The sequence below is a fragment of the Emydura macquarii genome, unplaced genomic scaffold (assembly GCF_026122565.2).
Source record: "Emydura macquarii macquarii isolate MOO-44397 ecotype Brisbane River unplaced genomic scaffold, CSIRO-AGI_Emac_v2 contig_3511, whole genome shotgun sequence".
Lineage (NCBI taxonomy): Eukaryota > Metazoa > Chordata > Testudines > Chelidae > Emydura > Emydura macquarii.
This window is the reverse complement of record NW_027133648.1, coordinates 968,129-985,265: the sequence shown is the minus strand read 5'-3', so window position 1 is coordinate 985,265 and position 17,137 is coordinate 968,129. Positions and strand designations below refer to the sequence as shown.

General features: G+C 50.0%; 2 protein-coding genes across 6 annotated transcripts in view; one reads left to right on the top strand and one right to left on the bottom strand.

Moving 5' to 3' along the window:
* Positions 1 to 569: 569 nt before the first annotated feature.
* Positions 570 to 10,755, bottom strand: CHPF2 (chondroitin polymerizing factor 2). 3 transcript variants are annotated; one of them, XM_067535684.1, is made up of 5 exons: positions 10,532 to 10,755; positions 8,870 to 9,593; positions 5,219 to 5,783; positions 4,556 to 4,738; positions 570 to 2,038 (listed from the first exon to the last, which is right to left on the bottom strand). In XM_067535684.1, the coding sequence occupies exons 2-5, from the start codon at positions 9,145 to 9,147 to the stop codon at positions 776 to 778; spliced, it is 2,289 nt and encodes a 762-aa protein (XP_067391785.1). In that variant the 5' UTR covers positions 9,148 to 9,593; positions 10,532 to 10,755; the 3' UTR covers positions 570 to 775. The 3 variants fall into 3 exon arrangements, with proteins under 3 accessions (XP_067391785.1, XP_067391787.1, XP_067391786.1); XM_067535686.1 differs by having other exon boundaries at positions 8,870 to 9,195; XM_067535685.1 differs by lacking the exon at positions 10,532 to 10,755 and having other exon boundaries at positions 8,870 to 10,471.
* A 196-nt stretch (positions 10,756 to 10,951) lies between these two features.
* Positions 10,952 to 17,137, top strand: part of ABCF2 (ATP binding cassette subfamily F member 2) — a 34,692-nt gene continuing 28,506 nt past the window's right edge. Inside the window, exons 1-3 of one of the 3 annotated variants that reach the window (XM_067535669.1) lie at positions 10,952 to 12,425; positions 13,106 to 13,304; positions 16,372 to 16,584. In XM_067535669.1, coding sequence (XP_067391770.1) covers positions 13,151 to 13,304; positions 16,372 to 16,584 — 367 coding nt within the window. In that variant the 5' untranslated portion in view covers positions 10,952 to 12,425; positions 13,106 to 13,150. Of the gene's footprint in view, positions 12,426 to 12,462; positions 12,554 to 13,105; positions 13,305 to 16,371; positions 16,585 to 17,137 lie in introns of those variants that run through there. The other 2 variants (XM_067535667.1, XM_067535668.1) reach the window with 2 other exon arrangements.

Here is a 17,137-nt window from a genome sequence, read left to right as displayed (position 1 = left end):
GAATGGGACCAGGCAAGTGTTTGTTCACCCTCACTGGGTCTGTGACTTCTGCAAGGTGTTTGACTTAGTTGGATGAAGTAATATCGTTTATTGGACCAATTTCTGCTGGTGAGAGACACAAGCTTTCGAGCTACACAAAGCTCTTCTTCACCTGAAGAGTGAGGGCAGCTGGCAATTCTTTTTCCTCTCTGGGCTCTAAAGTGAGCATTCTGCACTGGGCTAGGGAAGCTGCATCTTAACAGAGTGGAAGAACAGGAATCCCAAGAGAAGAACACAATACAGCACTAAAAAGCCAGGGTTCAAGAGGTGTTTGTGTGATTGCAGTAGTGAACATATGAGAGAATCCAAATGTGTTAAAGAGAATGGGGACAGTGCATACATTAATATGTAGTTAAGGCATTCTTGTTCTGGTTCAGGTCTCTTATTTACTCCCCCTGTACAGTGCTTTGGGTGAGTTGTATGTGGCTCAGAGCAGATTGGCCATAATCTTACAGTTCCCTTTCCCTCAAACCCACAACCCACTCTGTGGGAGTGTCACTGTATTAGCTGGATAGTTGCGAATGAGAAGAGACTTGTGATAATTTGTGAGGAACCAAGTTAATTTGCATGAGAAGAAACTTTAATCACTCTTCCTATGATACCAAATCTTCCAATTACCCTGCCCACCCTTTGGCCTCACATACCCATCTTCCCCAGGGCAGGACTGGGGCTGCGAAGGAGACTGGAAGGTGCCAAGTGTTAAGGTGCTGGGGAACCTCTGGTGGCTTCTGGTTCTTCAGGTGCTATTGGCCTGTTCCTGCTCAAAGAGGGCCATGGCCAGGTGTGAGCGGGAGGAGAGCCCCTCCAGGTTACTGAGCACACAGCGGTGATACAGTTCCTCACTCAGCCGGGGATTGCAGCTCCTCAGCACATATTTCTGCACCAGTCCTGGCTCCACAGCTCGGAACAGGTGCAGGCCAGAATAGCGAAGGAAGACGTCAAATACTTCCATGCTCTCCAGCACCTCATCCCGATCCAAAATGTCAGCCGCCAGCTTGGTGCGTGCTGCCATGTAGTCAGAGTTGTAGAAACAAGCCTCAGCAAAGGCATGACGGTCAAAGTGCCCATCCCTAAGGAAGTCAGTGCTGGAGGAGGAGGCCTGCTCACCATGGTACATCAGCACTGGGTTGAACTCCTGGAAGTGCATTGGAAAGAAGACCTGCCAGTTGCTGATGGTGTTCATGCGGCAGCGATTCAGGAACTCCATGTTAACCTCTGTCCAAACACTGGTCAAGAAGAAGAGGGTGTCTACAGGGTGCTTCTTTGACACTATGTCCATGAGCTTTACCTGGGATGCCACCTCAGTTTTGACGCTGATCCAGGGAATTTTCACCTCTGCATAGCGTTTTTCTAGCTCCCCCACCATGGCTTTGACCCCAGCAAAGACATCCAGCTGGCTGACCCGCTGGGCATCATAAGGCTGGTAGATGAAGAGCAGGGTTAGCAGGGCATTGTCATGTGTGTCCAGTGTGTTCATGGCAAACATGTCCAGGAAGTTGCTCACAAAGTCCAGGTCCTGCACTGTCAGGGGCAGCACCAGCTGCACACATGTGGCCTCAGTGACATAGGGCATGGGGATGATCTCCACCTTGCTGAGGGGCCGCACTAGGCTCACCCGCTTGGCCAGAACATGGCTGTGGCCCTTCTGGGTCACAGCCTCCAGCAAGAGGTCCAGCATGTACTCCATGCCTCGTGTGGGGTCAAAGCGCCGGTAGCCATTCAACAATTGCTGCTTGTAGAAACGAAGCTGGGGTTGGTAGCGGTTGTTGAGCTGCTCGAGCGCTGCCTCAATGATGTCACTAACATCAGCTTTGCTAGCTCCAGACAGTTCACACTTGGGGGAGCCATCAGGGCAGGAGAAGAGGTGCTGCTCTGTGAAGTAGTCCCAGCTGATCACCTCAAAGCGGGATTTGGGGACAAAGGGTGCATTGATGCCTATGGGCCACGTCAGCCCCCCCTCGCCTGCTGGTGTCAGTGACGTCAGGTTCCTGATCTGCATCTGTGAAGAAAGTAGACTCCTATTTACAGAATCACAGATGTAGGGTTGCAAAGGACCTTACGAGGTCACCTAGTGCAGTCCTCCATGCTGAGGCAGGACCAAATATACCCTAGAGCACCCCTGACATGTTTGTCCAAACTGTTCTTAAAAACCTCCAATGACAAGGATTCTGCAAGCCTCCGTGGAAGCCTGTTCCAGAGTTTAGCTACCCGTAGAGTCAGAAATCTTTTCTAATATCTATCCTAGATCTCCCTTGCTGCAGATGAAGCCCATTACTTCTTGTCTTACCTTCAGTGGACATGGAGAACAATTGATCCCCGTCCTCTTTATAACAGCCCTTCACAGATTTAAAGACTTATCAGGTTTCCTCCCTACCGAGTCTTCTTTTCTCAAGAGTAAACATGCCCAGTTTAACCTTTTCTCAGGTTTTCTAAACCTTTTATACTTTGTATTGCTCTTCTCTGCATTCTCTCCAATTTGTCCATATCTTTCCTAAAGCGTGGTACTCAAAACATTGACACAATACTCCAGCTGAGGCCTCACCAGTGCCAAGCAGAGTGGGACAAATACCTCCCTTGTGTTACACGACATTCCTGTTACTACACCCCCGAAGAGTAGCCTTTTCACAACTATATCACAGTAGGCGCATATTGAATTTATAATACACAATAACCCCCAGATACTTTTAAGCAATACTACATCTAGTTAGTTATTCCCCATTTTGTAGTCTTCCTTCTGGTTTTTCTATCTCAAACCCTACCATGATGTTACCCCGTTTTATTTTCCTTTTATCTTCACCCAGACACTTTCAACTTATCAGCCTCTCACCTCCTAGTGGACTCAGAACAAATGTTGCATTATACATCAAGAATACATACACTTCCTCCCTTTTCTCCCACCTGTCCTTCCTGAACAAGCACTAGCCTTCTATACAAATATTCCAGTCATGATTTTTATCCCACCAAGTCTCTGATACCAATTAAGTCATAACTTAGCTTGTGTACTATTACATCCAGTTGTTCCCCATTCTCCTTGCTTTTGTGTATAGACATCCATAATGTTGAGCAAATTCCTCCACTGTTTTCCTTCTTGTTGCTCCTAAGACCATATTGTAATTTTCCATCACCCCTCAACTTTTAGCCCTCTATTAAAGTCACCCTTTAAAACAAAAAACAAAAAAACCCCACCTACCTGCAGGTTTAGAATAACAGAATCATAGATTAGGGTTGGAAGGGACTTCAGGAGGTCATCTAGTCCAACAAAGCAGGACCAACCCCAACTAAATAGGGCCAGATGCAATGCACCCAAGGAATCCATTTTAAGGCACTTGGAAGAGAGGAAGGTGATCAGGAACAGTCAACACGGATTCACCAAGGGAAAGTCATGCCTCACCAACCTGATTGCTTTCTATGATGAGGTGACTGGCTCTGTGGATGTAGGGAAGGCGGTGGATGTGATATACCTTGACTTTAGCAAAGTTTTTGATACGGTCTCTCACAGTATTCTTATCAGCAAGTTAAAGAAGTATGAGTTGGATGAATGGACTATAAAATGGATAGAGAACTGGCTACAGCATAGGGCTTAACGAGTAGTGATCAACGGCTCCAGGTCTAGCTGGCAGCCAGTCACAAGCAGAGTGCCTTAGGGGTCAGTCCTGGGACCGGTTTTGTTCAACATCTTCATTAATGATCTGGAGGATGGGGTACATTACACCCTCAGCAAGTTTGCAGATGATACTAAGCTAGGGGGAAGGTAGGGATAGGATATAGAGTGACCTAGACAAACTGGAGGATTATAGAATCATAGAATATTAGAGTTGGAAGGGACCTCAGGAGGTATCTAGTCCAACCCCCTGCTCAAAGCAGGACTAACCTCAGCTATATCATCCCAGCCAGGGCTTTGTCAAGCCTCAGCTTAAAAACCTCTGAAGATGGAGATTCCACCACCTCCCTAGGTAACCCATTCCAGTGCTTCACCACCCTCCTAGTGAAAAACTAATCCCGATCTGCTGGCAATGCTCCTACTAATGCAGCCCAATACGCTATTAGCCTTCTTGGCAACCAGGGCACACTGCTGACTCATATCCAGCTTCTTATCCACTGTAACCCCCAGGTCCTTTTCTGCAGAACTGCTGCCTAGCTCATCGGTCCCCAGTCTGTTGCTGTGTATGGGATTCTTCCTTCCTAAGTGGAGGACTCTGCACTTTTCTTTGTTGAACCTCATTAGATTTCTTTTGGGCCAACCCCAAAGGGGTAAATGGACTGATCCCTCCTTCCCACCTAGAGCTTCCTGACTCCTTGGTGGTGCAGGACGTTAATGATTCTGATACCACACCCTCCTCATGCAGGGGCTTTTTCTATGGAGGAGCCTGCCACTGAAGGGCTGTTAGAAATTCTCCCCTGCTGGAATCCACTAGGGTCTGTTCCCTCATAGACCTTGAAAAAAAGAGATCCTGTTTGACCTCACACTCCATCTCTGCCTCACAGGCTCCCTGCCAGTGTTCCCACACTCTGATACCTGGAGTTGCTGGATCTCCTGATAAACTCTGTCCAGCTGGATCCTGCTGAAATGCTTGTGCAGCCGGTACATGAGGGTCGCCTCAGAAACAGGGTGCACAGTGAGCGCCGCCTGGAAGTCCTCACCCTCCTCCTTCTCTAGGTCTGCGTTTTTGGCCAGTTCATAGGACCGGTAATGCTGGCCCTGAAATGGACGAGACCCAGGAAGACTAGTTAGGAACCCTGGGATTCACAGTGGGCCCTCCCTCCCCCACTCTGAAAGGGGTGAGAGCCAGAGAGACAAACACTTGGGCATTGGGGGTGGGTTTCACCCTCCTCCCCTCACTTCATATATCAGAGGGGAATCCAGTCTTCTTGTTCTTTATTTCTGTCCCCGGCTGCTCCTGCACCTCCTTGAAAAGTTGTGAAATTGCCATTTCTAAGGAGGATGTGAATGAAATGCAATTAAATCTGTTCTCTCAAATTACTGCCTACCTCCACCTCCCAAGTGCTCTAGGTGATGACTAGGCCCTTGCCGCATGCTGCTATCCCCACACCTCCTTTCTTCCCAATACTTCACAGCACAGGTGTGGGGGCACTCACCCCTTTGCCCTATGACATAGGCTTGTGAGGGTGTGGAGTCTATCGGGCTGAGGCTGTGTCCTAGCCCCTGGAGGGACAGTACCTGGTGCTGGGAGACACAACTGATGCCCAGGAAGTCGATGATGCAGCGTCCCAGCCATTCATCCGGGCGCACGCTGAGAATCTCATTACGGCAGCTGTCCAGGTGCTGATGCAGCTTGAGCAGCAGGCTCCGGGAAAGCAAGTAGCCAAAGCCTCCATGGCAGTAGCGGGCCTGTTCATCCCCACCAATGAACTCCTCAGCCCGGCCCAGGTAGACATCCTGGTTAATGCTAAGGTGCGTCACCAGGGCCTTGATCTGCTCGGCCTGGGCATAGGTGTCATCCTGCATGACGTAGAACCAGTCATAGTCACCCACAAAGTGCTGGTGGATGTAACGCATGGTCTCATACATCAGCCAGACAGGGCGTTCATCCCCATGTGACACCAGCACCATACCATGTGGCACCTTAGCACTGCGCAACCCTGTGAAGTACAGCAGGTGTGGGAAGTGATGGGCCACTGTCTTGTTCACTGCCACAGCCAGTGTGTTCACAGTTGCCTTGGAGGTTAGCACAGCCACAAAGAGCCGTTCATGGAAGCCCAGCTCTGTCTGGATATAGCGAGTCCTGTAGGGAAAAGACATGGTTACAACACAAGCAGCTGGGAGAAGGGAAAGAAACTGATCTATCCCTATACTCACATCAGAGGCAGAGGGGCATCCATATCCACAATTGATGCAGAGAAATCTGATTCCTTTCAAAGCTCTGTCTTAGGGTGCAGCTGTGTGGATACATTACTAATGAGCTCACATTTTTAAGGCATCTTCCTACTTCATGGAAACCAAAGCCAGTTAGCATCCTAATACTTGTATCCAACTATACAAAAAGATGGCATCACCCACGAAAGAAAGACTGCCCCCTCTGGGCTGGGATGTAGCAGTGGTTTAACAGCCACACAGCAATGCTGAACAAGTTTAGGGCAAGAAGTGAAGCTAACTGCTGTATTTAATAGAAATTGTAAGGGGAGGCGGGGGGAAGAGGAGAGTTCAAGGGGGCAAAACGTAAATATATGAGATGCAGGAATCAAGATGTGATCCCCAGGGCAACAGTGCCACAGAATCTTTAACAACCATAAATGATCAGAATCTTGCTTTTATATCATACTTGAAAGATAGCACTCCGGCAGCACTGACAGAGGTGAAACTGATCCCAATGGATCTACCCACCCAGAGTACAGCACCACTTAGTGCCACATGATAGCATTGGGAGCAGCACTAAGGGGGGACTGCACTCCCTACCGAGCCCCACCCCGCCCCCCGCTCCCTGCAGCCGTTGTCTCCTATCCAAGTACTAGGAATACAGAAATTGCCAGACTGGATCTGACCAGAGGTCCATCTGGTCCATTCTCTTGTCTCTGATGGTGACCAGCACCACGTGTTTCAGAGGAAGCTGAAAGAAGCCTCCTAACCCCTAGTAGTTAGATTGAACTCTGAAGCAGCAGGTTAAATACTTCTAAAATGTATGTCAGCGCTGCAATAAAGTTTGGCCTCACTGCCATCCTGTGGCACTGAGTGAAAAGTATTTCCTTTGATCGGTTTTGAATTTCCCACCTTTTAGTTTAATTGAATGTCCCCTTTTTCTTGTGTTTTGAGACAGGGAGAACAGAAGTTGCTGATCTCTCTTTAGACCCCCTATTATTTTATATACTTTAATCTTGTCATGTCATTTAATCATAATTATTGGTCTCCTTTCAGAGGTAACAGTCCCAGTCTTTTTAGTCACTTCATAAAAGAAGATTTTTTCCAGTCACCTAATCATTCTTGTCTTCCTTCGCTGAACCCCCTCTATTCTATTCTTTGTGCTGTACACAGTACCCAGATGACGCCACATCACTGACTTATATAAATGCATTCATTTTTTGTTTATTATTCTCCATTCCATTCCTGATGTAACCGAACATCGTTTGCTTTTTTCGGCTGCTGCTGCTGCAGACTGAGAAAAGATATCCATGTAGCTGTCTCCAGTAATGCTAGGTCCCTTTCCTGAGTTGGTTTTGAACTGTGCAAGGTATGAGTAGGTTAACTTTTTTCCTCCAAAGTGCACTGCTTTGCAGTGAGCAACGTTGCATTTAATTTGCCATTATGTTGCCCATTCATCAAGCTTGCTAAGGTCTCTCTGAAGTTCCTCATGGTCTGCTCTGGACTTGACTAATCAAAATAACTGTCATCTGCAAACCGCTCACTCCTGTGGTGGGATGTCTATCCAACACTGTAATGAAAGGAGTTCAGACTGGAGCTAGGAAGCTCAATTAAAATGCCTGGCCATACCAGCTGGGTGGGCCAGGCACAGTGACTGGGAGAGGAACTGGGGTTAGCATAAACAGAGAAACCTGTGGCAGAAGGGGGTGACAGTTGAATATAGTATGAGGAGCTTAATGAGAGTCTCGGGGAAATGGGGTACTCTACTACATTTTTTAAGGATATGTAGCAGAGAGTGTAGTGGCATGGATGTAAGAGGAATATAGTAGGTGATGGTTATACTCCGTAGATGAGTCTGCTTTGCCATAAAGCATAAGAAAACGAAGACGAAGGGGGCTGCAGAGAGAGAGGTAGGAACTCTATAGGTGCTCTCTGGATTGGAGAATGGAAAGAGTTCTTGGAGACATTCAATTTACGACCAAGAGAGAAATAAAAGATCAAACCAAAGGAGGATAGAAGGGGGTTTAAATGTATACTTCTATTCTATACTTTACATTTATTGGGTGATTCCAGGAGGGAATGCAGTGAATCCTAACTCTGCAAGAAGGATGAACTCAGAAAGGCTGTGGGACAGGCCTCCTTGCAGGCTTAGTAGAAAGAAGTCCAAAAAGTTTGAGGGATTGAACCTTGACTTGCTTGCCTGAAACCCATTGTGGAGGGCAGACCTGGGTACCTCTACAATCACTGGTGAGGGGTGGCATGAAGCACCTAAGAAGGGATTAGATGACTGGAAATCTTGAGGAAAGAGCATATGAACCACTGGGATCATGATCAAATGTGACACTGGATGGAGGGATTGGACATTTTATTGGTTGGACTTTTTGCTACCCTGAAAGGTGTGGCACTAAATTGTGACCTGGCCAGAGAGGCCACCAATCAGGGAAGTGCCTGCTATGTCATACTCATTGTTGAAGAGGCACACCTGCAGTGAGTGCACTCTTCTACAAACTCTTCTTCCCAGATCATTAACAAACAATATTGATCCTAGAATGCAATCTTGAGGTCCTGGCTATTAACTTTATGTCATGATGAATATTGACTACTTATTCCTTCTCCTTGTGTTCTTTCTCTTAGCCAGTGTTTGATCCATGACAATACTTTGCCTCTCACTCCTTGACTACTTAATTTCTTTAGTAGCCTTTTGTGAGCCATCTTATCCAAGCCCTTTTGAAAATTCAACTAAATTGTCAACTGCTTCTCCTTTATCCGCTCTTTTGCCACATTCAAAAGAATTCTAATAAATTAGTGGGACACAATTTTCCTTTGTAGAAACTGTGCTGGTTATACCCTGTCACATCATGATCTTCCAGCTATTTTATTATGCTATATTTTAGTTTCAACAAACTAACCCAGCCTGACCCTGTTTAGCCTGTAAGAGCTGATGGGACCCCCAATGTTAGCCATAGGCAATCACCTTCACCACACAATGACTTGCTTAAAAGGAGTGTTTCTTACCTGAGCACTTTCTTGTAAGGCTTGTTGGGGTCTCGGTAGTAGGGAACAATCCTGGGTTTGAAGTCTTCATCATTCTGGCCTGGCCTTCCTCCAGCAGCAGAGTCCTGCTGCATTTTCCCTATAAACAGCCCATTATTTATCCCTGCGTCCATGCAAGTATCCTCCGCATCACTCTGGATCCAAGAGACACGCAGCAGGCTTAGACTGCATCCCAAGGAGAGGCCCAGGATGAGTGGCAGTGCAGGCCGCAGGAAGGCAAGGAGAGTAGCCAGACGCATGGCAGAGCTATCATGAAACAATATGCAGGATCTTCGACAAGGTAGTATCTAGAATCACAAAAAGTCTGGACAAAGGGAGATCTAGAAATGCACCAGAACCTGACAGATCTAGAAAACAGTGATCCAAACGCATGAAAGGATTTCCCACTTAAAGGCAGTAGTAGGCCACCGATCTAGCCCAGTCCTGAGTGTGTAACAGTGTCATAAACAAACCACAAAGTTCAGAGAATTTGGCAATATGCTCATGCTGGAAAGGGTATTAAATGAGCTCCAGGTAGTGTCCATGTCTGGGGACATGGCAAACCATTCCCAGCTCCTTGACAAGTGAGGCAGACAGGGCTCCAGCCCTGAGATCTGTGAATCCAGCCAGCTCCAGACTTCAAGATACAAACACTTTTCACATGGGATGGAATCAGAAAGTTTCCTAAATTTCCAACTACAGGCACCTTAGGAGCAGAGGGAGAAAGAAATCAGCATTCAGGTCCCCTGGAATAACAGTTGGAAACATGAAACACTGACCCTTTTCAGCTAGTGGACCGTGTCTCAGTGGTGACTCAGGTTAACACCCTGCATGACAGCCTGTCCCACCTGCTCATTTCTTAGTGCCCTACTGATGCACGTCTGACGGTCCCATCCAGGCTACCTAGAAAGATGGAAACTGAACAACCAGAACTGCAGGATCAACTCTGTCTCAGTGACAACTATGCAGAGACTCAAATGAAGGTTAGGATACCCTAAACGCCAGAGCTGGAATTAAGTCCTCTTTGTCCCCTGCTAGAAGAGAGTTCAGAGGCTCCACTGCTGAGACAGGGTGAGTGGCCTGTGCTTCTTGTAGTGGGAAAGGATGAGGACCTTGGCAGAGGTAGTGGAGGGAAATAGGCTAGAAGGGCTTTTCCCTTTAAGATACATGCTCCAGTGCAGTCCCAGGCTGGGGAGACTGGCTGAGTCAGGATACTGGGCTTTTTACCCCTAAGGCCTTTGTTCTATTGCAACTTATTGGACATGTGTGCTCAACCTAACAAGCATCAGCATTACAGGACTTAGCTGGCAGCTCCATTGAGACACGATGGAATAGGGCACAGAGAAAGAGCTCTCCTCTTCTCCCCAGAGATCTCCCAAGGCCAGGCTGAATGCCACTGGCAAGACACCGTGTGAGAAGGAAGCTTGTCCTGCTGATGCCTGGGCTGCCCAGCACCGACCCTCTGTGCACTGGAAATGGTCCCCGCTCTGCCCTGAAGGAGGGTGGCTGGCCGAGCCCTGGTCTCACCGACACGGGGATCAGCTGTTCCAGACTGAGGGGCTTGGGAAGACTCCGTCCAGCCCCCAGCTAGCTCCCAGTCTGCCTAGGAGTTGCCCTGCAGGGCCTGCAGTGGCTGCCAGGTACCTGTCAGATCCGCCCTGGCGGAATCGCCTCCCACTGGCCCTGCGCCGGGCCCGGCCAGGAGGCTGGGGCACGCTGCAACAGGCTGGCGGCTGGCTCAGGCCTAGGGCCGCAGGCTGGCATCTGCTCTGGTGCGGCCAGGGCTCCGGGGGCTGCCAGCTCAGACTCCGCCTCATGCCAGGCTACCGCTGCCAGCCCCTCTCTCCCTGTCTCCGCTCCCCCTTCCGCTTCCGCTTCCCCTCTCTATGGTCCACCTCCTGCCTCTCTAGACGCTGAATCCTGGCCGCCGGACCGCTCCTAGCCACTCTATGGTTCAGCGCGCACGCGCAGATCTCTTGCCTCAAGGCCACACCTCCCCGCTGCCTAGTCACGCCGCCATCTTTTCTAGCAACGTCCGCTTGAGCCTCGCGCCCTGTGTCCCTGCCGGCTCGTGCTGATGCTGCTGCTGCTGACTCTGAGCTTGCTCCCAGGGCCGGGACCCGGAGCGCGCCCTCGCTGCCGGCGCCCTGTGCCCCCGCCGGGGCAGGGCCATGGTGAAAGACAGCCCCCTAGACAGGCTGGGCCAGGTTCCGAGTCGGGGCGGACATGTCTCTGCAGAAGGGGAGCTGCTCCCGTTGGAGCACGGCGGAGATCAGGGCAATGAACCGTCCAGCTCCAAGGCAAAGACCTCTTAGCTCCGGGGCTCAGCTGAACACTTCCCCGACCCCGTCACTGCTGCCTCCTGCAATGGCATCTTGCTCTGCACCGCCTGGTACTAGCCATGTTGGCCAGCTTCTACATGAGATGGACCACTGGGCTGCTTCAGCCTGGCAATTTTATGTTCCAGGCAGTAATTCCTAGTATTCAGAGGTGGGGCCAGCTATTGAGAGTAACTGGGGCTGCAGGTCAATGGAGCCCTGTGTGCCCCCATGAAGTCTCACAAAAGATAAGGGAGTGTTTTATGGGAATGCAATCCTGATACACGCACACTCAGCAGGAAAATACCCAATCTGTATTTGCCAGCCCTTATCATTTCCTCCTGACCAGGAATATACCCAGCCCCATATCTCCCTTCTCTCCCCAGGGAAGACACCAGCTCCATCTTCTCAACTCCAGCTTTTTACTGTAAGCTCTTTAGGGCACGAACTCTTTTTGTTTTGTGGTCGTACAGCTGCAGCACCTGGTACTGTGGGGTCCGGGTCCGTGACTAGGGCTGGTAGGCACTAGGCTAGTACAAATAAGAATAATAAAGCAAAGAAGAAAAATACAGACATGGCCCTGACCCAAAAGGTGTCAAACTGCTTCCTCATCTGATCCCATCCTGGGCACCTGGTACCCCCCACCCTGTCAGGGCCGTATTATCCATTAGGCACAGTGCCTAGAGCCTACGAAACTTTCAGGGCCTATGAAAATTTTTTTATATATAATTTTTTATTTTTATTTAAAAAACTATCTATTAATAGCTTAAAGTCAAATTAGTTATTTTAGTCAGGGCCTGCAAAGGCAAGTGTGCCTAGGCCTACGAAGGTCTTAAAACGGCCCTGCACCCTGTGTCCCCATTCTGAGTTCATGTTTCCGGCACCGACTGGCATGTGTGAGAAACATTGCGGGGAGATGGGGAGGGCAATGACAAATGACCAGGCCTTCCATTGAGAAGCCACGGCTAGCGGACTTCATTTCCCAAGGGACCCTGGGGCTCGGCGCGTTGCATGCTGGGAGTTGGAGGCCCGTCTCGTCTAGTCTCTTATGGAGACCTTTGGACTTGACTCCATTTCCCAGAGTGTCCCGAGGCCCGGCGTGAAGTGACGTATCACATAGTGATTGGTTGTAGGGCCGGAGGGGGCGGAGCGTGCGCACGAGGTAGCAGCTTCTGTTGCGACAGAAGGAAAAGCACGGAGGAGCCGGCCGGGCAGCTGGGGTGAGGCCGGGCGCGGGGCCGGTGAGGGGCGCGGGGCCGGGTGTGACGGGCCGCGCCGGGCGGGAGCTGGGGAAGTGATTGGGCCTTGCCGGCATCCGGCCGCTCCCTCCCTGGCGCTTCCGTGCGAGGTGAGGCCCGGCCCGGCCCGGCCCCCGCTGGCGGCCCCGGCCCCCCGCCTGTCGGAAGTGGGGCGGGGGGACAGCGGGCGGCCTTGCACCTGGCGGCCTGGAGCCGCCCGGCCGCTGTTCGACGCTACCAGGGACAAGGGCGACTCTGAACGTTGGCGCCAGCGGCCCTCACCGTGGTGCCGCCGCGCAGCAGCTGCGCTCTGGGCCTGGAGCGCAGCACGCGGCCTGCGGGCCACGGCCTGTTCTTGGCCTTGGCAGCAGCTGGGGAGCCAAGCGGCCCCTTCAGTGTGAGGGGCCCTGGTGCTAAGTGACGTTGTTGGCTCCTGGCCCTCTCAGAGGCCGCTGCTCATCTCGGAGGAGTTGATGGATCTTTTTGAATGGGCGAGGTCCATGCTCTGGGCCCTACATGCTGGGAGGGAACGGGATCTAGGCTGAGGTACAGCTGGTGAAAATGTGTCCATGCTAATGGAAGCCCAGAAAGGGGTCTCGGTCCTGGGGTCTGTGGCAGGCCCTGGCTTCTCTCTGATGGGTTTCCTCATTCTTTTCCTGTAGGTTGCACCGCATTTTGCAGCTGTTCTAGAGCAGTGGTCTGTAATCATGCCCTCTGACCTGGCCAAGAAGAAAGCAGCCAAGAAGAAAGAGGCAGCCAAAGCTCGTCAACGGCCAAAGAAAACCCCTGAGGAGAATGGTGATGATGAGATTGAGCAACAGGAGATGAAGAATGAGGAGGCCAATGGGACAGAAGAGTCAGGTGAGAAAGGAGCTTCTTTATTGGACTCTTTCCCTTCCCTGGGTAACTAGGCTAGTCAGTTCTCTCCCAGCTCAGCATCATCTGTGCCTTTCTGTCTTGCAGCTTGGGCTCCTGCCAGCTGACTGTTTTAAGGAGCCCTCCACTTCTGCCGAGGTCAAACTTGGGCATCTGAGGGGCACAGGATACTTGGCAGAATTTTCACCATGTTGTATCTTGTTATGGAGCTAGCTTGGCTGCCTGTATGTGCACTCATATCTCAGGGGTGTCTAAGACAAAAAAGACTGATAGATAGCAAAGATGCTGAACTGGATTAGGCTAGAAAATAACCCCAGAGTATTAGACACTGATCAGTGAAAATATCTAAGATCCTTGGCTCATGCTGGACCCTGATAATACACTCTCCAAAACCACTACCTATCTTTAACTGGTAAGAAGGCTCCCTCCATTTCTCTTGGATAGTAATCCAGGTGCAGTAATTTGTCACCCACAGGTAGGGCTACAGCAATTCTTCCTGCCTGAGTATAAACTAAGACCTTGCAGAGTAGCAACAGATGATGCTGATGTGGCAGCAAGCCACAGAAACAGACATATTGCAGACCTCAATGGCACATTGGTGCTTTGACTTGCACTGGTTCTCTGCCATTCTGGTGCTTGGGGTTTCTTATTTTCAGTCTTTTGGCATAGGCCTGAACTGTGTTTGACTGTCTCTTTCTGACACACTAAGACTAGCAGAGTCTGGATAGCTTGATGGGAGAGACCCTTCCAATAGGGGAACCTTGGCCTGCTATCCTCTCAGAGAGGAAACATGGAAGATACCTATCTTTGCACTAGTGCATTTTCACAGCCGACATGGAGCAGGAGGAAACAGGCTTCTTTTAGAGGGAGTATGCCAGCAGTGCTGTAACCAGAGCGTGGCGAGCAGGGCAGCCACAGGGCACAAAGCTGCAGGATCAGAAAAATGACCAAAAAAATGGTAGAGAGTGCAAATGTGCTTACTCGCCCCAGGTGCTAAAATGCCTAGTTATGTCTCTGTGTGCTAGGCAGTTATGGTCACCAGAGGGCCAGAATCCCCAGGAGCAAGACTGTACCTTAAAGGATCCTGCTTTTCTGGGACCATCCCATGTCTGTGTAGCAGGCAGAGAGATGCTGGGGAAATAAATCTGTTAGAGGCAGCATGGTCCAGTGGTCAGGGCACTGGACTGGGAGTTCAGAGACTTGGGTTCTATTACTAGCTCTGCCACTGACCTGCTGTGTGATCTTGGGCAAGTCACTCCCTCTCCAGGTTCTTTCCCCTTCAACCCTTTGTCTGTCTGGTTGACCAAGCAAAGTGAGCCCTAATGCTCAATGGCATTTCTGTCTGTCTGTAATGCGGTAACTTTTGACGACCACATCCAATCAATTCCAAAACTTCAGGAAATGTTCTAGGCATCAGTGGGAAGAACCCTATTGATTTTACTGACAGTTGGAAAAGGGGAACATCAGAAAAACCTGATTTCCACACAGTGCCCATATGGTGCTGCAGGCAGAGGAACACTGACACATCAGAGGTAACTCAACCAGTCATCACCCTCTCTCACCAGTTCATTTGCATACTTCAATCCCATTGGGTGAACTGAATCAGCAAATGAAACTGCAGGTCAGGACAGAACCATTTTAATGGACTTGGGAGTTGCAGGGGTTCAGTCCAGGAATAGCTGGCGCTGCTTCAGATCAGGAGTTGTATTGGCTGAGTAGGGGTGAGCCTGGAGATTTGCACTGTGGTTCCACAGTCAATCTTGCTTGAGCCAGGCAATCTGCCTTTGCCCAGTCAAAACTGTTCTAGTTCATCTAAACCGTGCCTGTTTGGTGTTCTATTCCTCTGCCTGCTGCACCAAATGGGCATTGTCATAGGGAAGTTGTTTATATAAAGCTGATCAGTCACAGAAGAGAAGAAAAGGAATGGTTTAGATGGCTTTTAACAATAAAATTTAGGTTTAGTGGCAGCATTCTGCAAAATTGCTAGAGGCTTGAGAATAGAGGCTGGTTTTCTGCTCCTTCTACCTGCCATTTTGGGCATATAAGGGACTAAGTTTGTGTTCCTCTAGCATATTTAAACTAAGATCTTTTCTGTATGTTTGTGCGAGGTCTAGCACCTTTTGGCTTACTAATAACTGGTTACTTGAGAAATGTTAACTGGTTCCTTTTGCCAGGGTTGATGCCCCATTATGGGATTGCGGGCTGCACCTAAATTGTGTAAAAGGGGTCAGATTGCAACTGCCCTTCTCTCTTATACAGAAGTATTTCCAGGGAGACCACAGGTTATGGGGTGCAGTGCAGCTTGGCAACTAGGATCAGGATGCTGAGCCCTTGCAGCCTTCGTAGGCTGTGCACTTGCCACTCAGGAGGCTGTACTCATTCCAGCTCTCCCTGCTCTGAGAGGCTGGAGCATTGGGAAGTCCCAAAGGGTGCTATGTGTTCAGCATAGCAGTGTCCCCGGAGGAAGAGTTGGGCTGCCCAATTCAAGTTTCCATGAGGATGTGGGCAGGAGAAGATTTGGTAATGAGGGTAAGTAAAGGGTAGGAGCAATGAAGGAGGAAGGAAAACTCTGCTTGGAGACTGAGGATGAGGGAGGGATGCATATAGGCAGTGTTGCCTCTTCAGCACTGGCAGCAACTCTCTCTAACGTGGTCCTTTTCCAAAGAACATTTATCATCGTCTTCGTTCCAGTGCAGCTGTCCTGTGGCTGAGCTCCTGTTTAAACTCCCCTTATGCCAGCCCTTACCCTGAGAAGCCAGCAGGGGGTGCTGTATGCCATTTCCTTCTGGCCTCCAGGGAGCAGTGATCTCACTTGGGGATGGCAGTAGGCTGGCCCTCCATAAACTAACTTTATAACTTCAGAGGCCCAGTCTTTCTTATGGGACGAATGGAAGGCCTCACTAGCCATGGTGACTCTGCCTGCTTAGCTGAGCAAGTGGTTGTAAGATCCTGAGCAGGCTCACATGCGGGGGGAGGGGCAGACTCCCACATCATTGTGGGTGTTAGGAGGGACGAAGGGCTGCCATGTCTTTTAACCTGTCTCCGCACACAGAGATAGATGCTCTGACAAAGGAGTTGGAGGACTTTGAGCTGAAGAAAGCAGCTGCCCGCGCTGTCACTGGGGTGCTGGCCTCCCACCCCAACAGCACCGATGTGCACATCATTAACCTCTCGCTGACCTTCCACGGCCAGGAGCTGCTGAGCGACACCAAACTCGAGCTGAACTCAGGGCGTCGCTATGGGCTTATCGGGCTCAATGGAATAGGTGAGATTTGGGGGGGGGTGTACATGGAAAAATCGTAGAGCGCGTTCTCAAGGAATCCATTCTGAGGCACTTGGAAGAAAATAAGGTGATCAGGAACAGTCAGCATGGATTCACCAAGGGCCAACCTGATTGCCTTCTATGATGTGATGACTGGCTCTGTGGATGTGGGGAAAGGAGTGGATGTGATATACCTTGACTTTAGCAAAGTTTTTAGATATGATCTCCCACAGTATTTGTATCAGCAAGTTTGCAGATGACACTAAGCTGGAGGGAGTGGTAGATACCCTGAAGGGCAGGGATAGGATACAGAGTGACCTAGACACATTGGAGGATTGGGCCAAAAGAAATCTGATGAGGTTCAGCAAGGACAAGGGCAGAGTCTTGCAGTTAGGATGGAAGAATCCCGTGCACAGCTACAGACTGGGGACCGACGGGCTAGGCAGCAATTCTGCAGAAAAGGACCTGGGGGTTACAGTGGACAAGAAGCTGGATGTGAGTCAGCAGTGTGCCCTTATTGCCAAACAGGCTAACGGCATGTTGGGCTGAATTAGTA